Source organism: Tachyglossus aculeatus, chromosome X1 (assembly GCF_015852505.1).
Source record: "Tachyglossus aculeatus isolate mTacAcu1 chromosome X1, mTacAcu1.pri, whole genome shotgun sequence".
NCBI classification, from domain to species: Eukaryota; Metazoa; Chordata; class Mammalia; order Monotremata; family Tachyglossidae; genus Tachyglossus; species Tachyglossus aculeatus.
The window spans coordinates 117,379,904-117,402,548 of NC_052101.1; the positions used below are offsets into that span (position 1 = coordinate 117,379,904).

The 22,645-nt window shown below is 50.8% G+C and overlaps 1 protein-coding gene across 1 annotated transcript in view; it reads right to left on the minus strand.

Annotated features, from left to right (window-relative positions):
• The window catches only part of BRD4 (bromodomain containing 4), a 62,424-nt gene that overhangs the window by 7,931 nt on the left and 31,848 nt on the right, over positions 1-22,645 (minus strand). Inside the window, 4 exon segments of the mRNA XM_038740571.1 lie at positions 11,623-11,733; positions 13,892-14,187; positions 14,993-15,195; positions 15,610-15,819. Coding sequence (XP_038596499.1) covers positions 11,623-11,733; positions 13,892-14,187; positions 14,993-15,195; positions 15,610-15,819 — 820 coding nt within the window.

Below are 22,645 nucleotides of genomic sequence, written 5' to 3' on the forward strand. Positions count from 1 at the left end.
AAATATGACTGAATGAATGAATCCTCCAGCTACTGCTTTCTATACAGAGCCCATCCGTGGGAATCTTTTTGGAACGAGCTCATTCCCCCCTCCGGAGCTGTGGTGGGAATATGCTAGTCCCAAGGCAAAGGGCAACCAAAGGCGGGTTCTTAAAATAGCCTGCGTCCCAGAAGGAGCACGGACGGGAAACAACCGCTGTGGGCTGGGGTTTCAGAAACCCAGGTGAGGAGCCGGCCTGTTGACCGAGAGTTGGTGGTGCAAAAGCTCAGGCGGACGCAGCGCCGACGCTTCGTAACTCACAGGCCGAGCAACCGGGAAAAACAACAAGTTCCTCATTGAAACGGCCACTCGGCTTAAGTTGGGTTCTGTAACACGAGACGCAGGCAGAGCCGCCAACTTACTGCTGCTCCAAGAACCCGAGGAATCAGGAAACGCCAGAGTTTGGTGTCGGGAGTCTGGAGCCCGAAACATAAACATGGTTCTATGCAGTTCAGACTCTTATTAAAAACACATCCATCCACAAGCACGCACGCACACACACACACACACACACACACTCACACCCCAAACCCGGCCCGCCGCCCCCTCCCCTCCCCAAAGAGGAAATGAACCGGAAGAAAAAAGGGCCTGTGTGGCAGTCTGAGCTACCACGTTGCACAACTGGCTCAACCCGTGCAATCCTTCTGCTCGGTACCTTCCCCGGCGAACAGAAAACCCCGGGTCTCTGGGAGCGGGGCAATGGCAAATTCCAGAATGCCCAGGAAACACGGCCAGAGAACGATGGCACCCGGGCAACCAGATGCTTCTTTCAAAATACGTGCAGATTCCAGCCCCCAGAGGCCTTGCCGCATGCGACACTGAACACTTTCCTATTCATTAATAATAGCAGTCATAGTACTTATTAAGCTCTTACTATGTGTCAAGTACTGGGCTAAGCGCTGGGGTAGATGCAAGTTCATCAGGTTGGACTCGGTCCCTGTCCGTCATGGTGCTCACAGCCGAAGTAGGAGGGAGTAGGATTTAATCCCCGTTTTACAGGTGAGGTAACTGAGGCACAAAGAAGTGAGCTGCCCAAGGTCACGCAAGAGGCATGGGATAGAGCTGGGATTAGAACCCAGGTCCCCTGATTCCCAGGCCCGTACCCTTTTCACTAGGCTACGCTGCTTTTCTAATTCAACATTGGGATTCGTGACCAAACACGGGCCAATATTTATTTTGAGAAGAATACCAAAGGTCGCCTTTGCCCTGCCTCAAACTAAGAGGCTCTCCACCCCTGGACCCCACTAGTAACTTGCCTTTGAGTTGAGACCAAGAGGAAAGAACTGAAGACAGGTGCGCAACTACAGCACTCTAGTCCTCTAGACTGTAAGCTCCTGGTGGGCAGGGAAAGTGCCTACCACTTCTGTTGTACTCTCCCAAGCGCTCGGCACGGTGCTCTGCCCCCAGTAAGCGCACAACAGATACCAGTGATCGAGGGTACTCTCCCAAGTGCTTAGTACAGTGCACTGTTCACAGGCAGCGCTCAATAAACACCACTGATTGATAGTACAGCTTAGGCTGCCGCCGCCGCCGCCCACCTGGAAAAATGATTTTCTCCCCTCCACTCCAGTGCTAAAGCAGACGGTGCCTAAGCATTGTGGGACATCCCCCGGCCCAAGTGGAAAGAAATAAGATGCCCCGTCCCACTCCTAAGATCCCGGGAAGAGATCCGGAAGGAAGCTGTAGGAATGGAGGAGGAGTTGTTTCAGGATGAAAGGCCAGAGGCAGAGAACACAGATGTTTGGGGGGGGGGGGGGGGGGGGGGGGGCACCGAGGCGGAAGAGGGGAATTAACTCATCCAAGGAGAAATTAAGCTCAAATCGATGCCCCTGATAAAGACTGCCATGTGTCCCGTCCTGAGATGAGGCCAAGGGGGAAGAAGGGAGGGGATGGCCCAAACAGAGAGCCCCAAGAGTGGAGCAGCCTGGTGCGACAGTTCGGGCAGGAAGGGTTCTCTGGACACTGAGATGACAGAGCCCGGGGAGCCCCGGGATGAGAGCTGATATCCAAGAAGACTTCACACCGGTGGCAGGGGGAAGGAGACCGATGGGGCCACCTGCACTTTTCTCCAAGGGGGAAGTGCCTCCCGGCTGGTCAGGTTTCCCCAATCTACCCTCGGATGTCAGGCCAAATGCTGGCCCACCTGCAACGGGGTAGGATTTGGAGGGTTTCAGAGCTTGAAAGGGGTCCTGTCCACTCCAAAGAAGGAAATGGATTTATGATACACTAGTAGGGTAACACTACAGTGGGGGCACCACCACCTGGGCGGCAACAACCGATCACGAAAGCTTCTCTTTCAACCGGCAGGTCGCCCAGTGACCAAATAAGAAGGACCTGCTTGCTGGGAGGGGGTCCGGAAATCCAGAGGGAGACACAGAGTTTGGTTAGTTCGTTCAAGTTCCTGCTAGAAGGCTGGAGTTGAGGCAGGGTCACAGCGGGTGGCCACAGGAAAAATTCAGACTCTACATACTGAGAGGGAGGGTCTTGAAGCCAGGATATGGGGTGTGTGGGGGGGAGAGTGGCCACCCCCGCCCTCCACACAAGCCCACGATTATACAAGAGCAACAGTTTCTGGAACGAATCCAGCACTTTATTTTTTATTTAAACAAAAACTATAAAAGCACTATATACATTTTTTTTTTTAAAAAAAGAAAGACTGGTTACATGACTTAAAATGCATGCGGTAAAAATATATAAAACACACATCTGTAGAGGCTGGGTACTTTTAGAGGATAAATGCAATTCAAGTGATTTTATATTTGACCGTAACAACTACAGAAGGGATGATTAGGCACTGCTGGTGGGTCATTTGTATTTCGGCAGAAAATCTAGAATTACAGTTGGAGAATCGCAGTTACACACTGAATTGGAAAAAAGAAAAACCAATCCCCTGACCTCCAAGCAGCACCCCCCTCCGCTTCTTTTTTCACACCATCAAAATTAACCAAACAGGAATGTATTGGAGGAAAAATGCTCTAACAATGCTGGGACTTACAGAGACCCACCTATCAGGCTTGAAATAAAACCCAGGGCCTCTCCTGCAGGGCCAAATTCAATGCAGCAGGGGCCCTCCTGAGCTCTCCCAAAGACCCTCGGGGAACTCGGCTGGGAGAGTCAAAGTTCAGGAGGCTCCGAGACGGGGCTGTCTTAAAAAGAGCGGTGAATCCCCCGGGATGAGGAAGTTTTTGGTGCCACCCCAGCACAAAACAAAGGCCCTGCTGTTTCCGCAAGCGCGGGCTGCAGCTCCCTCTGGCTTTGCAGGCAAGAACACATTGGTCAGTCCGGTTGTAAAGACTCAAGTTGTCAGGAAAAGGGCAGAGCCTACCCATATGTGGGCCTCATTCCCCACTTGAAGGCCGAGTAAAGCATGCCTGCACACAACTGCGCATGCATGCACACACATGCACATGCACACAGGGCTGGGGGGTTGAGGGGGCGGTTAGTTGGGGGTGGGGGGGGGGGGGGGAGAGGAAGCGCCATTCCACACCCCTCAGGCTGGTGCGGAGCTCCTGATGTGTTTTTAGTAACTACGCATCATGTCCTCTTGCTGCACTTTCAGCTCAACTCTTTCCAAAACATCAAGCATTCCATTTTCCCCCCCGAGCTATTAAAAAACACCCACACACTCGGGTCGTGGGAAAAGGAAATCGGGAGACTAAAATAGCCGGCTTGCCCTAGCCCCTCAACAATAAAAATCCAGAGAAAATTTCCTCCTCTTTCCCTGAACGCCAAGCTCCTGTGGGAAGTAGAAGGGTGCTTGAGGCTCACTCTAGTCCTTGGGGGGCTTTGGGGAAAAAACAGGGGGGTGGAAAGAGGAGACTGCGCCAAACGTGGGGCGCTTCCGTGGCTCACCAGGGCTTGCCAGTCACTGAGGGTGGCATCGCTCTTAATGGGCGTGGAAGAGTGAATAAGTCAGGAGGGGAGGCCTGGAGAAGTACAAAGAGCAATGTTTCAGACAGGGGTGAAGCGGGCGGGGGGGGGGGGGGGGGAGAGAGATAGAGAGATTCCCTTAATCTCCCCCCGCCCCCCGGAAGAGGTAAAAACAAGTAAACACCTGAGTTTTCAAGCACAGGTTTTAAAAAAATGGTATTTGAGCGCTTATTGTGTCAAGCACTGTTCTAAGCACTGGGTAAATACAACTCTATCGGATTGGACACGGTCCCAGTTCCACATGGGGCTCACAGTCTAAGTGGGAGGGAGTAAGATTTAACCCCCCTTTTACAGTTAAGGAAACTGAGGCCCAGAGAAATGAAGTGACTTGCCCAAGGTCTCACAGCAGGCAACTGGTGGATCCGGGATTAGCTGGGGATTAAGACTGTGAGTCTCGTGTGGGACATGGATTGTTGTCCAACCTCTTAGCCTGCACTACCCCGGCGCTTAGAACAGCTCCTGGCGGACAGTAAGCACTTAAATACCATTAAAAAAAAAAGGTCCTCTGGCTCCCAGGCCTGTGCTCTTTCCACTAGGCCACCCTGCTTCTCATGATTCTTTCCTCCCCAAAGCCTGAACACATTAAGGTTGAGGGGACTGTCAGATGAAGTGCCAGGCAACACAGAAGCCCTCAAGCTGTCTTGGCTTCCTCAACACGAAGCCTTCTGCAGCCAAGGGTGAGGACACCCCGCAAACCTGTCTGAATGCACGAGCTAGGAGACCCAGAATGGCCCAGCTTCCATTTCTCCCTCCAATTTTGAGCCCAGGGAGGACCCTGGGCTGTTGAGGCTGAATGGATGAGGAGAAACCAAATGACGACCGGGTTCATAAATGATCTGGTGGAGTCCGTTGACTACATTTCATTCTGCTAGGAGGAGGAATTGGGTGGAAGAGGGGGAAAGGAACTTCCCACTAGCCCTGTGTGGCCTCTGTGTGTGGGTTTCTCAATCCCAGATTGGAACTTGGATAGGAAAGGAATCCGTCTTTCACTGCACTGATTAATCCTGCGGCACTCTCGTCTGCCTCTGCCAAAAGAGGAGTTCAACACCGCTCTCCCCTTCATTCTGGGTCTCTGTTCTGCTTAATGTAATGATCCGTCTTTCAGGGGCCGGGCCTGAGAGCCGACCCCTAGTCCAAGCGACAAAATATTCTTTTTCAGGAATTTCGGCTCCGGTCCAGATGGAGACTTAAGCAACAAAAGGAGGTCTCCGGGATACACATGCACGTGCGCGCGCGCACACACACAGACACACACCCCCCGCCCCCCCCCCCCCCCCCCCCGCCCCAACGCTTCATAAACTAGTCACAGAAGTTGGAAAGAAGCAAGCTCACTAGACTTTCTATTCATTACCAGGCTGCATGTGGAGTAGAAACCTGGGAAAGGAACTTGGATAGACTAAGGTGAAACCTGTATTGTGATCTCGGTGTGATGCGGGTGTTACGTGGGTACTCGATACAGCTCATACACAAATTGAATGCTGCCGTGGGATTAACAGTATTTGAGCTGGCTGCCCGAGACTAATCACATGCAAGAGGCTTTACAATAAATAAATTTTAAAAAGCCCCCAGGAAGACAAAAAACTAAGTTTGCCAGTTGTTTCAGAACTGCCCATGATCTCAAACGCCCGGAACGCACACAAGAAAAAAGCTCTCCAACAGGCAGCGCGGTCAGCCAAAGCGAGGCCAAGGGAACAAGACAAAAGGAAGCCAAGTGAAACCTAAAAGGCGAGAGCTGCGGAGAGGGAAAGGCTGGATCGAGAGGCAGTCAGTGTGTCAGAGCTGACGCTGTTTGAGTTTTCAAGATAACTGTAAGATTGTAAATCTCATTCTCTCCTGAGAGCCAGGACAGCTGTTCCCAGGATTCTCAGATTACTCTGGGCGCTGCAATTATTTTTCTTTTAAAGAAACCACCCCAAAATTGCAACAGTTGTAGCAGTGCACTGGAAAAGTGGCAAACATCATCCTCCAGGGGGATAAGAAGCTTACAAATGGACCGAGATAGTAATTATGGCAAGAACTTAAACAATACACAACCACTGCACTAGTGTCTGAGACCATTACAGTTCACGGGAAGCACGGTATAATTAATTTACCATCCAGAAACAAAGCTTCGCCCCAAAGACTCTCCAGAGTGCAGAACAAAAGCAACACTATAAGAAGAAGCCACAAATTAGGATACAGCTTTTATAGTCTAGATAAGGCGCCCGATCCGGTTCCAAAGTATTACCGACAGCTCCTCTACACCCAACTGTCCCTTCTGCAGTTTTACGACCAGGTGCCCCGCTGTTGGTAGCTTATTTGGCTTTTTGGTCGCCGGGAACCCCGAAAGGAAGATGCGGCGCCGCGGCTACGGGAGGGTGGGAGCTTGTTAGCCCCTGGAAGACGCCGGCCAAGACGCGCCAAGTGGGAGAATCAAGACGGACCCAACACTGGGCTTGGAAAAGAAAAGGCGGACGTCTCGGAGGACGATCAACCGGCGGTTCGATTTCCCAACTAGTGCCGAGGCGAAGGGACCCTGTGGCCGCCACCCGCCGGCCTTCGACTGACCAAGGCACCATCTGCTGGCCAGACGGCTCAGCCTGTACTTTGGGCGATTCCGCCTGAGGATAATAATAATAATAGTAGTGGTATTTGTTAAGCGCTTACTATGTGCAAAGCACTGTTCTAAGCGCTGGGGGGGGATACAAGGTGATCAGGTTGCCCCACAAGGGTGGGCACTGCCCCTCGACCTGCTGCTCCTACGGCCCCAAGGAGGCGGAAAGGGACTAGGTGTGGCGAATGGGCGGGTTGGGGGCTTCCGCTCACCGCCGTCCCCTCTGGGCATGATGCGATTGGAATGGTACTGATGACAAAAGTCTGCGCACGCTTTAATTATTCTACTTTCGCTTATTTAAAAAAAAAAAAAAAACCCACCCGGCAAATCTTGTGGAACACAAACATCTTCATTCCAACCCTACACTTCCTAGCCTCAACTTCTTTTGGACTGGGCCATTCCTAGGACAGTCAATCAATCCTCCATTATCTGAAGTAATCGATGATGGTATTTATTAAATAGAAGTGCTGACTATGCACCCATGCTAAGCGCTGGGACAGATCTAAGCTGAATAAATGAAATTTATCACTTTAGATAAATTTCAAGATAAACGTACCACTTTGGAGAAGCAGCATGGTCTAGTGGACCAACTTGTACTTCCCAAGCGCTCAGTACAGTGCTCTGCACACAGTAAGTGCTCAATAAATACGATTGATTGATTGATTGAGAGTCGATAAAGCCCGGGCTTCGGAGTCAGAAGGACCTGGGTTCTAATCCCGGCTCTGCCGCTTGTCTGTTGTACAACCATGGACAGGTCGCTTATACTTCTCCGCCTCGGTTACCTCGTCTGTAAAATGGGGATTAAGACGGTGAGCCCCATGTGGGACAAGGACTGTGTCCAACCTGATTTGCTTGTATCTACCCCAGTGCTTAGCGCCTGGCACATAGCAAGCGCTTAACAAAAACTATTATTATTATTAGTCTCCAACTCAATTTTAGTCTCGGTTTCAGCCTCTCATCCCAAACTCTCGAGCGGAGCAACTATCGGTGGATACGTGGAGAAATAAGGCGGCCAACAGCAGAAGGGAAAATCCCCCTCAAACTGGACATACACCGACTCGACATCACCCTCGGGGAGCTCAACTGCTCCTATGGCTTCCGCTTCCAGCTCTACACGAACAACTTCCAAATCTACCTCTCTGCTCTGCCACCTCACACCTCTTCCTGCCTCCAGGATACCTCTATTCATACATCCCGCCGACACCTCAAACTCAACAGAACTCCTCATCTTCCCTCCTCCCCATCTCTCAAGTCCACTACCTCAATATTCTCCTTGACTTTTCAATCAGTCTTATTTATTGAGTGCTTACTGTCTGCAGAGCACTGGACTAAGTGCTTGGAAAAGTACAATACAGTGATACAGTGACACATTCCCGGTCCACAACGAGCTTAGTCTAGTGGGATAGACAGATATTAATATAAGTTACGGATATGTACCTAAGTGCTGTGCGGCTGGGAGGGGGGAAGAATAAAGGGAGCAAGTCAGGGAGACGCAGAAGAGAGTGGAAGAAAAGGGGAAGAGGGCTTAGTCAGGGAAGGTCTCTTGGAGGAGATGTGGCGTCAATAAAGCTTTGAAGAGGAGGAGACTATCTGTCGGATATGAAGACGGAGGGCATTCCAGGCTGGAGGCAGGACGTGGGCCAGAGGTCGGCGGCGAGATAGATGAGACCTAGGTACAGTGAGTAGGTTGGCATTCAAAGAACGACATGCCCGTGAGCTGGGTTGTAGTAGGAGAGCAGCGAAGTGATTGAAGCCGACTGAAAGGAGTTTCTGTTTGATGAAGAGGTGGATGGGCAACCACTGGAGGTTCTTGAAGAGTGGGCAAACGTGGACTGAATGTTTTTGTAGAAAAATGATCCAGGTAGCAGAGTGTTAGAACGGACTAGAGTCGGGAGAGATAGGAGGCAGGGAGGTCAGCAAGAAGGCTGATACAGTTATCAAGGCAGGACAGGATGAGTGCTTGGATTAACGTGGTAGCAGTCTGGATGGAGAAGACAGGATGCATTTTAGTGATGTTGTGGCAGTTGAACCGACAGGATTCAGTGATAGAATGAATACGTGGGTTGAATGAGTGAGAAGAGACAGGGATAATAATAAATATTAACAATAATAATTATGGTACTTGTTAAGCACTTACTATGTGCCAAGCATTGTTCTAAGAGCTGGGGTAGATACAAGTTGATCAGGTTGGACACAGTCCCTGTGCCATATGGGGCTCACACTTCTCCCCATTTTACAGACGAGGTAACTGAGGCACAGAGAAGACAAGTGACTTGCCCAAGGTCACACAACAGGCACCTGGCAAAGCCAAGATTAGAACCCAGGTCCTACTGCCTCCCAGGCATGTCCTCTAATGCCAAGACAGGCTTGTGAAACAGGAAGGATGGTGATGGGAAAGTCGGGAAGGACGGGGTTTGGGTGCGAAGGTAAGTTGTTCTGTTTTTGACATGTTAAGTTTGAGGTGACAGCAGGACGTCTGAGTAGAGATGTCTTGAAGGCAGGAGGAAACGTGAGACTGCAGAGAGGAAGAGAGATCAAGGCTGGAGATGTAGCTTTGGGAGGCACTCGCAGTGGTAGTTGAAGCCATGTGAGCGAATGCATATTCACTCAGTCACCAAATCCTGCCGGTTCCATCTTCGTACCATCTCCAGAACACGTTCCTTCCTTTCCATCCAAACAGCTTCCCTGCTGGTCCAACCACTCGCCATCTCCCTACTGGTCTACCGCCTCAGCTGCCTGGTTGAACTCCCTGCCTTCAGCCTCGTCCCTCTCCAGTCCACACTTCACTCACTGTCGGATACGCTTTCTAAAACATCATTCTGCGCGAGTCTTCCCCCCTCCTCAAAAACCTCCAGCCTTTTCCCATCCATCACGGCAGCAAGCAGAAACTCCTTGCCACCGTCTTAAAGGCAGTCCATCAGTCCTTTCCCTTTCTCCTCTCCCTCTCCAATGCAAGCCCACACACTTTGCTCTTCTAACATCAACCGATTCACAGTGCTCTGCTCTTCTGTCTCTCACTGACCCCTTGCTCATGCCCTCCTTCCTGCCTGGAACTCCCATCCACTTCAGATCTGATGGACAACTCCGCCCCCTAAGCTTCAGAGTCCCCCTAAAATGATATCTCCTCCAGAAAGTCTTCCCTGCCTAACCTCTCATCTTCCCACCCTGTTTCCCCCTCCTTATTCGAGTCAGTACTCTTTAAGTACTTAAGGTACTCACCCTCACCATTCACGTACGTATCTTCATATTTGGTTGTTCTCCCTAGCTGTGACTTCTTTTGTCACTGGGCTTCCCCACTAGACTACATGCTCCTCGAAGGCAGGGATCGGGTATTTCCTCTATCGTTCTCTACCAAGCGCTTAGTACATGGGGCTTTGTGTGTACTAAGTGCTCAACAGGCACCACTGATCGACTGCCTGGTCACTTCCCTTCCTGTATTTTAATTGCCTGCCTCCCCTGCTAGATGGTAAGCTCCTCAAGGGCAAGGATCGTGTCTCCTTCTCCTGTCCTCTCCCAAGCGCTTAGTCCAGTGCTGCGCACACGGAAAACACTCAATATATACAACTGGACGACTGATTCGATCACCGGCACCCAAAAAATTGAGAGTTGGTTGTAGCTCCCACACAAGACGCCAAAATACCAGGTTCCGGAGTCAGGTGAGTTCAAATGAAAGGATACTCTAAAACATGCTGGAAATTATTGTCACTTAAGGGGGGTAGTATGGGCTAAACAACAGGCCAGGAAGCGAACTCCTCGTTAACTGAGTAGCCCGTAGCCTTGAAAAAGCAAATCCGAAACTCAGGTCCCCATCCATTCCAAAGTTTTTCCAGGAAGTGTTTTTCAATATATTACAATGCAACTTTCCAGGCAAGCCAGGCCTTTGAAACTTTCCAGAACAGGAGGGTTACCCAGAGCCAACAACCAAAAAAAAAAAAAAGAAAAAAAGGATGTACATTTGGAATTGCATCATCTGTGCAAAGGTTCCCATGTGGCTGCATTTACATTCCTTCCTTCATCCAAAGGATTCTTTAGCACTTGAGGCCAGTCCACACTCCCCAGGTAAAGGCAGGACTCCTCTATGATCACTTCAGTTTCAAAACTGACCCCAGCTGGGATGAATTTATTACAATTCAGGTGGCTTGGGAATTCTCCGACAGAAAGCACTAGACTGAAGAGCAAAGGGGTTACGCGTCATCATGCGTGGGGAAACTGAGGCACAACACAAGAGGTTTTAGGTACAATAAGCCAAGGTTCCCAAAATCTCCTCTCTGATGGCTTAGCCACGAGATCGCACCCAGCTTCTCACACTCAAAATGATTTCAACTGAGATTTAAGCCCTCAGAAACGGCGGGCTTACAAGTTCCTCTTCTACGTAACTGCCATTTTGGAAATCCAAGTATCTACCCCCACCCCCCGTTTGAGAGACTGCATCCTCTTTGGGAAAACCTTTGCTACCCTCAGGTTGAGAGACGTGGAATAAGAGGCAGCAGAGAGCACAGAGCACAGCCTAAGAAAGCAGTGTTAATGGTTTGGAGAAACCACTGAAGATTACTTCTTCCCGGGCTCTCACCCTCTCACTTCACCCAGGTCAGATCAATCAAAGCAGTGCTGTATGCGACGGCACAGCCAAGCAAGTAGAAAGACTCTCCTGTCCCATTTTCTTCCGAGCCAACACCCGGTGCCCAAGTCTTTTCTTTCACCATTACAACGTGCACCTTCGTTATTACACTGAAGTGTTGCAGCTCCAGTGCCATGACTTTCCTGGGGGAGAAGGAAAGCCAGGGCCAATAAAAGACATTTCCTTAAACCGAACACCAGGCCATTTGCTAGAAGTTCACGGCCAGGTCAGGTCAGACTGAGAACATCAGATCCCGACTTACCCCTTTCCGTCTCCCCCAAGGAAGGTGGTGATCACATAGGCAATGGGGAAACTCTCAGGAATTGACCCCTGCTCTCTCCATGCCCAAAAATTGAAGACCAAGTCAGGACTGAAAACAAATTTATTCGCACAGGAAACAGGCACGGAATAGGATGGAGTCTTTAAATAAGCTGCGTCTAACCTGTTTCTGAGTCTTCGCTGTCAGAGGAGCTTGACTCACTGGTGCTCTCAGACTCTGAGGACGAGAAGCCCTTCATTTTAGAGGAGCCGGCGATCACGTCCACTTTCTCGGCTGCAAGGAGACAACAGCACAACAGCATCAAAGGGGTGTACGTGGCAAGGGGGCTCTGTCTCGTGGGTCTCCTAGTGGCTAAATGCACACTCCTCTCCTGAGGGGCACCTGGGGGGCCGAGTGCAGAAAAGGAGGACGACAACCCACTCGGGCCAAGGGATACAGGAGGCCGGGCAATCCTACCACCTACCACCAACAGAATGGGAAAACATCAGCAGACGTGACGGCCGCTGCTACCCTGCCTTTGCCTGCTGATGACGGAGTGGAGCTGTCGCTTGAAAAGGCTGCTCTCGTGTCGTGTAAAAACCTTAGTTACTCAGGCTAAGAGCCGCCTCGATTCTCGGGGTCCCCGGTATTTCTGGCTCCCAAATTTCTTTGGGGCACGCACTGAGGTCAGCAGTCCACCTAGCAGTCCCTCTAGACTGTTAGCTCGTTGTGGGCAGGGAATGTGTCTGTTTAGTGTTATACTGTACTCTCTCAAGTGCTTACAGTGCTCTGCACACAGGAAGTGCTCAATAAATACGACAATGTATTGTTATGTTGTCCTCTCCCAAGCACTTAGTACACTGCTCTGCACACAGCAAGCGCTCAATAAATACAACTAACTGGACTTGGTTGCTTCTGTTGGGGCTCAACACACCCAGGGATCCCTTTCCCAATCATGCTGGTTCAGGACTTAGGAATTGTAGGGGAGGAGCTTATGTTGCTGGAGATAGAGCAGAAGCCACAACCTCACTTCACGCTGGTGTTTAAGGACCTTCTCTCACTTCATCAGCTGACGTCAAATACCCCAAGAAGAGCAAACAGCTGTTCTCTACAATTAATACTAGGAAATGAAACCTCTCGTTTGACCTACCCCTCATAAGTACTCTTTCCTAGCTATGGAGTTAACTCCTTGAAGTTTTCCCCGGGCGCTTTCAAAACGAGAAAGAGGTTGAGGGACGGCTCCAGATTCGGCATGGACGTGGTCTAGGTCTAGCCCAGGAATGCCTAGGCTGCAAAATTTCTGCTTGGGCAAACCTCCTCTCTGGCACGCATCTGAAACTTTGGGGGCCCTCCTACCCTGAAAATGATAAGAGAGAGTCCAGGACTCAAGGCTGGAAAACTACAGAGGACCTGAATCGCTCTGCAAAGGGAAGGCCGAGCGCTCAAACCAAGCCTTTGTGACTCTTATCTCGGTTCGGATTTGAACTTTGCAACTTTGGAAGCGTCCAGCTTCATCCACGCCAGGCTGTTACAAAGGAGGCTTGTGTGTGGTGAACCTTGACCTGGATCTAAGGCGAGATTTTCTCCCCCGCCCTCCCCTCCAGTTTGTTCTCTCGACCTAAAAGCAAGAGCTCTGATCCAGGACAATAAGATGGCTCTATCAAAATGCTGAGGATCTACTTTTTCAACCCCCTGTCTCCCCCACCACTGAGAAAATCTCGTAAAGGAATGTTGATGTGCGGTGTCCGGTTTCCCTGGGAGTCGATTTTTAAGCCCTGCTGTGAGCCCAGCTTCAGGGAGCCCCTGAAGCCAGGGAGTGCTGATTCTCAACACCTGCCACCATCAGAGACTCGGGGGCCACAGGCCCCCCACCGGGCCCATGTTGGAGCCCCCCGCCCAAAGGTCAGGCGAGGCAGTTTCTGAGTTCCTGTGGCTTGCTGGATAGAAGGCACTAGCGGGTTAATCCAGCCCAAAGCAGATCGGTGGAGGGTTCTGGTGGAAGGATACCCAAACCCAACAGCTACTTTCCTCCGTTCAAGTGGACTTGCTAAAGCGGTGTGGCCTGCCCACTGCTGGAGAGGCGTCTCTTGCCCGGGGAAAGGAGGTCGATCTCAACCGTGGGAGGAGGGGAAGGGGGCCGGCAGAAGAAAGTAACCGCCGAAGATCGTCTTTAATGCCTGACTAGTAGTCTCACGGCAGACAGGAGAGTGTTTGAAAGTGGAAGAGGGAAGTTACGGCTGGGGTCAGAGTCCGAGGACACTGCGCTCCAGACACTCCAAAACACCAGGCTGGTGGAGGGGGCGGGGGAGGGGGGGGGAACTAAACGCCCTTGGCCAAGCCCACCTTTGTTCACCACGGCTCTAAAAAGGAAGCTGCCCGGGGGGGCACCCGGCTCTCTCTACGCGCCTAACTCCCCTAATGGGAAAGGGACTGCAGAGAGGCAGAAAGGTACCTTGGGGTTTCCTCTTTTTCCGCAAACACGAGGTGACATATCGCTCCAGCTCCCGCAAGGTGGAGGGCTTCAAGGTCTCAAAGTCAATTTCGATTTCATCAGGGTTGGAGTTTTTCAGCGAGGGTTCTCGTGACTGGATGATATGGACCACCCGGCCTAGTTTCTCTCCGGGAAGTTTGTTAATGTCCAAGCTCAGTTGCCTCTTCTCCTCGTAGGACATTGGCTTACACTTGTCTTCCTCCTCTGACTCATAGGCAGGAGGGGGCTTATTCTTCACGGGCATGGGCTCCTTCTTACTACTTAAGAACAATTACAGATACCATTGAAGGATGAAGAAGGCACAGGTACATGGAAAAGCAGCGGTTAGACAATCATTTACATGTGAGCAAGGTTTGGGGCCCCTCCGCCCTCAAACAGCCTTGAGGGGGTTGCCCTGGGTAACTGGTAGAGGAGTTAACCACCTTCTCAAGGTCTAGGGGAGGAGGGGAAAGTGGGAGGCAGAGGAATTTCCTGGCCCCATCTCAGGTTGATGCCAGGCAATCGCTCCCTCTCATCCTCCTCCTCCTCCACTGTCATGCCCCTTTCCTCGTCCTTCCCTTCTCTGATGAAGCCAGGGAATGTTGCCAGTCTAATCTCCCTTAGCAGAGAGGGATGGCACACCTGGAATCTGGTTCTGGCCCGGATTTGCCAGGTGAATACCGGCAAGGAACCGGATGTGCCCCCTCCCACCCTTGCTCTCTGTTTTCCCCTTCTGGATGATGTCCTCAGTTTCCTCCCTATCTCCCATGGGGGAGATGAAGGAATATGAGAGAGAGAATGACCCTGAGCCTTTGGGGGAAAAAAAGGGCCTTGAAAACCCAAGACATAATCCCATTGCTGCAGGGAGGAGATAAAGAATCACTTTGGGTTCTTCTAGCTAGACCTCTTGAAGCGCTAACTCATCTGACCCTGACTCAGAGGCGCGGGCTTCCCCTTTGTGGAAAAGCTGCTAGGGTGGCGCCTCCCCAGAAAAGAAACTTTGATATGTCAGCAGACATTTCTGAGTGCAGAGAGGATCTCCCCGCCTCCCTTCCCCACTCCAGAAGGGTATGATGCACAGACCTGGCATTACTGTTGTTGTTGTTGTTACTTTTCTTGGCCTTCTTGGGAGGTGGTTCCTTGACTTTGCTTTTCTTGTTGTCCTCGACGTCCTCTTTCTTTTTGTGCTTCTCCTTTTTCTTTTCTTTCTTGTCTTTCTCCTTTTTCTTTGGTTTGTTCTGTTGAGGCTGGGAGAGAGCAGCAAGTTGCTCATGTACTGCCTTGAGCTAGGAGACGGATGGAATAGATCAACATCAATAATTCCCTGGACCGCTGCCTCTTCCTCCTGCCCCTCCCCGACGAGGATTACACTGGGCCACTGCAGGCAGCAGGGCCGGAGGGCCTCTCGACCTAGCCAGCTCCTTCTAGGGACCGGAAGGGATAGGGAAGCCTCGACCCAAACCATGACAGTCTCCCCCGCTCCACAAATTCCCGAATGCCTTGGCTTGTTCCAAATGGACTCAGCAGCCAGGTGTAACAGCCAGAGGGGGACTGACGTAGAGCATTTGCAATGCTGCCTCGTGCAATATTCGGCACACTTGGAAGACTCCTAGACGACCTCCCGGAATCGATCACGGGCCGGCGGTCCCCGATCAAGGCGCCGGGGTCGATGGCCCGCCCTATCTATCGCTCCCGGATACCTGTTCCTGAAGCTCGGCCAGGCGCTGGGCGCGCTCCTCCTCCGAGTCGTCAGATGAGCTGTCGCTGTCGGAGGAGCTGTCACTGCTGCTGTCGCTGGACGACGGGGGAGCCGCGACCTTGGTGGGGGGCGGCAGCACAGGAGAGGACACGGCCACCACTGGTTCTTCGGGCTCATCAGGCATCTTTGCAAAACGCATCTCAAATACATCCTGGGCAGGGGAAAGCGGTTACTATTAACAGGGCGGGAATGGAGCCTCCAAGGCAACAAGATGGAGGACAGTAACCATGAGAAGATGTGGAGCTGTTGGGCTGTAAACGCTTTGGGGTCCTTGGACTGAGGCAGCGGTGGCCTTTATCAAGCACCCACTTGGTGTGGTGCACTGAAGAGATGCTTGGGAAGACAGGGTCAAGAAGTGATATGTTCTGTTCCCTACCCACAGGACTGTCTCAAGTCTCACCCTTGGGCCGTTCTCTCTCCAGCTAACCTATGATCTAGGCTTCTTTCTCTCTCTCCAGCCGCTGCCCCCCTGCTCACATTCCTCCCTGCCCGGCCCCCAGGGTGGGGTGTCAGGGAATGAGTCTGAAGTATAAAAGGGAAGCAGCACGGCCTACCAATCAATCAATGGTATTTATTGAGTGTTTACTATGTGCAGAGCACTGTACTAAGTGCCTGGGAGAGTACGATACAACAGAATTAGTGGACACATTCCCTGCCCATAATGATCGTACAGTCTAGCGAGCCTAGTGGAAAGAGCCTGGGAGTTAGAGGACCTGAATTCTCATCCCGGCTCCGCCACTTGCCTGCTGCACCTTGGGCCAAGTCCCTTCACTTTTCTGGAGCCTCCTTAGTCTCATCCGTCAAACAGGGACTCGATACCTGTTCTCCCTCCTACTTCGACTGTGACCCCACAAGGGGCAGAGACTGGAATTAAAGGGCCAGATTAAAGGTCCATCTGATGATGTACCTACTCCAGCACTTTTTAATGATACTTGACACCTGGTACGTACCTTACAAATACCATTACTCTTCTTATCCCTGTTCGTTTCTCTGTCCCACTAACCTACTCATTTGTCTTGCTCTCAACTCTTCTGTTGCTTCTTGCTCACCCGCTCCCCGCTGCCTCCAACTCCCATCCCCCACCTTCAGAGCCCTCCTCCAGGAAGCCTTCCCCGATGAATTTCTAATCTTCCCAGTTTACATCCCCACCAAGTTCCACTTCAGGATCACCGGGCCACCTAATCAGTTGACCACTCTCAACCTCCCAAAGCACCTTTGGACCTAACATCCCATTACGTATGCACTAGCTTATGTACGTATCCCCCTCTTAGTTGTAATTTGAGTATCTCTCTCCCCTGCTGAACTGTAAGATCCTTGAGGGCAGGGATTGGATCTAACTCTTTTGCCCTCTCCCAAGTGCTTAGTCCACTGCTCCGCACTCAGCAGGCGAGCCATACATACTACTGACTAATGGATAGTTTGCCAGTATTAAGTCCACTGCTCTGAATGCAATAAGCATCTTGAAAAAGAATGTGAAAACAATGGCCTGCGAGCTGCTCTCCTAAAATAGCACCCAAAGCCACCGATTGGGATTTGCAAGAAGCAAACTGGATTTAGTGGAAAGAGCAAGGGCTTGGGAGTCAGAGGTCGTGGGTTTTAATCTCAGCTCCGCCACTTGTCAGCTGTGTGGCTTTGGGCAAATCACTTCACTTCCCTGTGCCTCAGTTACCTCATCTGTAAAATGGGGATTGAGACCGTGAGCCCCACGTGGGACAACCTGATTACCTTGTATCTACCCCAGCGCTTAGAGCAGTGCTTGGCACATACTAAGCGCTTAACAAATACCAACATCATCATCACCACCACAGGAGTTTCTTTAAAGGTGGCATGGAGATTGATTCTTCTCACAAAGAAATGGCTGTTTACTCCCCCAAGACTACCCTTTCTTGCTCCTGCTCTCTACCTCATGTGTCTTTCCAAGATCTCAATTGGCACCAGGTTTTTCCAACTTCCTTTTTTTGTGTTTGTTTTGTCTTTTACTAGATAGAGAAAATCTGGATCACTTTAACTGGCTTTGATAATAAAATCCTGGCAAGTCCTACATGGCTCCTTGGAAGCACCACATGGTAAACAGAGATTCGGTCCGTAAAACTGCCTAAATTACCCATCTTCCTTCCATTACAACTGCTTCTCAGCCAACCATTTTGATGGTCCACCGCCTCGCTCTGATTGCTGCAAAGACATAAACCTAAGGGCACCCTGGACATAACCACAGGGCTTCCTTCTGCCTGGCCCTTTAACTCTGACTCTTACCCGTGACACAGAGGTCACAAACGTCCTACAAATATAATTCCATATTCATTCAACTCCCTAAAACATCACATTGCTCAATTTAAAATCTGGGACCTGTAAAAAGATTCCTCCTGATAACCTGTAGACTCCAATCTGCCCCAAGGAGAGACTCCCCCCGCTTGATGTCATTCCCCCGGAATGGGTCCACCACAGCAAGGAGAATCCTTCTCATCCCCCTTCCCCTTAATGGACTGAGATTATGCAATGAATGGATCTTGGGGGAAGCTCTGACCGCAGTTTGGGGTGGATTTTCACGGCCAGAAATCCTAGCATTATCCTTGATTGGCTCCCCTTCTAGTCTGAACATTTCATTCTGAGCAGGGACTGTGCCTCCCAATTCTATTGGTTTTTTTAAAAATGATTCTTGAAAAGCGCTTAACTAAGAGCCAGGCACCATACTAAATGCTGAGGTAGATGTAAGATAAATCAGTTTGCAAACAATCCCTGTCCCACCAGGGACTCTCAGTCTAAGTAGGATGGAGAACAGGCACTGAATCCCTATTTTACAAATGAGGAAACGGAGGCTCAGAGAAGTGACTTGCCCAAGGCCACACAGCAAATAGGTGGCAGAGATGGGGATGAGGACCCAGGTCCTCTGACTACCAGCCCTGGCTCCTTCCACTGGGTCACGCTACTTCCCTAGTTGAAAAGTCTGACTGGCACCGAGCAGGTTTCTACTTCAGCTGCCTCCAGCAAAGACTTAAATCATACCACAACTCCTCACTTCAAATTGTGATGTTTTGCTTTCCATGAATTCACAGAAGACTAAACAACAGTTTAGTGACGCATAACATTCCTGGATGCATAACATTCCTGGATGCAGCACCCAAAGAAATTGCCTACTGCTTTTCCAGAGGCTTTGAAATGGCTCCAAATTGAGACTATCCACGTCTCCGTACCCCGCGATCCAACCACATCTTGCTGTCTCTAACCAAACGTGCTCCTGCCGAAATAATGTGCCTGACAGCTGAGCTGCAAACTCCGTTCTGCCCTACGCTTGCCTATTCTCAAGCAACGGCCCTGCCACTGAAACCCGGCTGAAGTGTCCGCTACACCCAGGAAAAGAAAGTGGTACGGGGAGGGAGGCCTGGGGCTGATTTTGAAGTGGCTTAAACCGTAGAGGCACCCCTCGGGCATTGCCGCAGGAGACATCAAGCCTATGACTGAAGCAGACTTCAGGCGATGACCTCAAATGCCCAAAGGCTCTGACTCTGATAGCTGGCTCCAGTCCTCCACAGGAAGCTGGCATGCTATTCCAATCAATGCTACTGATTTAGCACTTAGTGTGTGCTGAGCCCTGGACTGAGCACTTGGAAAGTGTCATTCATTCATTTAGTTGAATTTATCAAGTGTTTACTGTCTGCAGAGCACTGTACTAAGCGCTTAGGAGAGTACAATGTAACAATAAACAGACACATTTCCTGCCATAATGAGCTTACAGTCTAGAGGGGGAGACCGACATTAATATAAACTACAGATATGTACGTAAGTGCTATGGAGCTGGGAGAGAGGATGAATAAAGGGAGCAAGTCAGGGTGATGCAGAAGGGAGTGGGAGAAGAGGAAAGGGGGGCTTAGTCCAATACAACAGAGTCGGTCGACGCGATTCCCTGCCCCGACAAGGAGCTGACAGTACAGAAGGGGAGATGGGCATCAGAACGTCTGACAAGTCTATCCGAAATGGTCCTGGTTCTACCTGGTTCAGCCTGAGGGCCTTTCGAGTTTCGGTTTGGCTTCTGGCAGAGCCAACGGCGCCAGAAAGGGCTTCTATGGGTCACTGATGACGGGGCTCCCCATTGCTACAGGGGCCTCAGTTGCTCCCATTCTGGGCAGGCCAAGACAACAGTTCCACAGCCTCCCCGCTGGCCTCAGGCCCCCCGAGCTTTGTTCAGTGAGTGGAGGTGAAATACATCTTAAATTTAGGTCTAAGTGCCCCAGAGGACGAATGAATCAGGGAGGGAGCAGGTGGGCGGCATCACTTACCAACCGGAAACAGGCCCGCCAATGGCAAGGATACAATGAAAATTCCCAACTCCAACTTAAAGCTTTTCGTGCCTACTGAACTCATGAGACTGGAAAGATGGGCCCCTGGCCAGGGTGACAGATTTAACCACCAGGGCCCACCTGGACTAAGGGGAAGGACGGAGTTCAGCCCACACGACAGGAGGGCCCAATATGCCTTCCTGCCCTTCAGGTCTCTCGCAAGCCTGCACTAAAGGCAGCTAGTCCAAGACAAAGTCTCTTAAGCTGCTCACTTGGGCCCCATCCCGGGCCCAGCTGAGCATCCACAACAGCGAGTCTAGACTGTAAGCTCGTGGTGGGCAGGGAATCTATCAGCTATACCGTACTCTGCCAAGTGCCTAGCACTCAAATACGATTGACTGACTGGGTGACATAGGGCCTGTGCCACCGGTCTCAATAAGCACCCAAGACCCACAGATGCCCAGGAGAGCTAAGACCCTCAGAGGGTGTCCAAGGGGAAGCACGCTTTGAGGAGGGGCTGGGGGCTTCCCTGAGCGAGGCAGCCAGTGCCAAGGTGATCAGTGCTGATGGATCTTAACCGGCTCGCCTTCCCGGGACCCGCTGCCCGCAAGCCTCGCCCTTCCAACTCTATTTCCAATTCTTTGATTTTTGCTATGCTCTTTGGTAAGCGCTGCGGTAAGCACAAGATAAACAGGACGGGACCCAGCCCCGCCATCTGATCTGGGAGTTCACAATCGAGGAGCGAGCTCTCTATCTTGTTCTTCCCAACCCAAGCTACCTTCTTGGGAGAGGGAGTCTCTGAAACAACTCCAAGGACTGAAGTGGTTTGCATTGCACTTGGCTATTCTATAACTGGCAAATACACACAAGGTACAGGGTGCCTCTCCCACGGGTCTCAATCAGACCAAATTTTAGCTCGGCTAACAGACTTTTCTCCTGCTCTGATCTTTAGCCTTGCAATCCCATCAATAGAATGGCATTTATTGAGCTCTCACTGTGTGCAGAGCACTGTACTTACTAAGTGCTTGGGAGAGATGATACAGCCAGGTTGTAGACATGTTCCCTGACCACCGGGAGATTACAGACTGGGTGGGGTGGGGGGAGAAGGGAGGTTGGTGAAGAATAAAGTAAATTTAAGAAAATGGTAATGGCAGAGTATAAAGATGTGGACATAAGGGCTGAGGCGGATATCAAGTGCTTAAGGGGTACAGATGCAAATGCAGAGATGACGCAGAAAGGAGGGAGAATAGGGGAAATGAGGGCTTAGATGGAGAAGGCCTCTTGAAGACGCAACTTTTGAGGTCTTTAAAAGTGGAGAGAATGGTGGTCTGCCCGATATGAAGGTGAAGGGAGTACCAGACCGGAGGGAGGACGTGGGTCAGGGGTTGGTGGCGACGCAGATGAGATCGAGCTAGGTGAGTAGGTAGGCTGGGTTTTAGTAGGAGAGCACTGTGGTAACGTAGGAGGGCGTGAGCTGATTGAGGGCTCTAAAGTCTACGGTAAGGAGTTTGCTTGCTGCAGAGATGGATGGGCAACCATCAGAGGCCTTTCCAGAGTGGGGAGATGTAGCCTGAGCCGTTTGTGGTTCACTGGAAAGAACACGGGTTTTGGAGTCTAATCCCGGCCCCACCACTTGTCAGCTGGGTGATTTTGGGCAAGTCACTTCACTTCTCTGTGCCTCAGTTACCTCATCTGTAAAATGGGGATTAAGACTGTGAGCCCCACGTGGGACAACCTGATTACCTTGTATCCCCCCCCCCCCGAGTGCTTAGAACAGTGCTTGGCATATAGTAAGCGCTTGACAAATGCCATCATTATTATTATTATCTTCAAGAAAAATGATTCGGGCAGCAGGGTGAAGTATGGTCTGGAGAGGTGAGAGGCAGGGAGGTCAGTGAGGAGGTTGGTGCAGTAGGCAAGGCGGCTTAAGTGCTTGGATCAACGTGGTAGTGGTAATGGTATTTATTAAGTGCTTACTACGTGCAGAGCACTGTGCTAAATGTTGGAAGAAAAAGCACAGATGGGAGTTAAACACAGTCTCTTCCCCGTGGGCCTCACAATCTAACCGGTAGCAGTTCGAATGGAGAGGAAAGGGTGGATTCTAGATGGAGAATCGACAGGATGGGGTGACCGACTATGTGGGTTGAATGATGAAAGAGAGGAGTGGAGGATACCACCAAAGTTGCAGGCTTGTGAGACAGGACAGTGGTGTTAGTAGTATTAATAATAATAATGACAATATTTTAATAATGGTATTTGTTACGCACTTACTATCTGCCAAGTATTGTACTAAGCACGGGGGTAGATATGAAATAATCAGGTCCCCTCTATGGGGCTCACACTTTAAGTAGGAGGGAGACCATGCACTGAACCCCCATTTTACAGATGATAATAATAATGATGGCATTTATTAAGCGCCTACTATGTGCAAAGCACTGTTCTAAGCACTGGGGAGGTTACAAGGTGATCAGGATGTCCCACAGGGGGCTCACAGAGATGTCTTCAAGGCAGGAGGAAATGCAAGACTGCAGAGAAGCGAGGTAGAGGCTGGAGAGGGAGATTTGGGAATCATCCGTACAGAGATGGTAGTTGAAGCTGTGGGAGAGAATGAACTTTCCAGGGGACTCAGAAATGAGCCACTGAAGGACTCCCAAGCGCTTTAATAAAATGTGAAGGGAGGGGTCTGAGACACAGGTCAAGGGG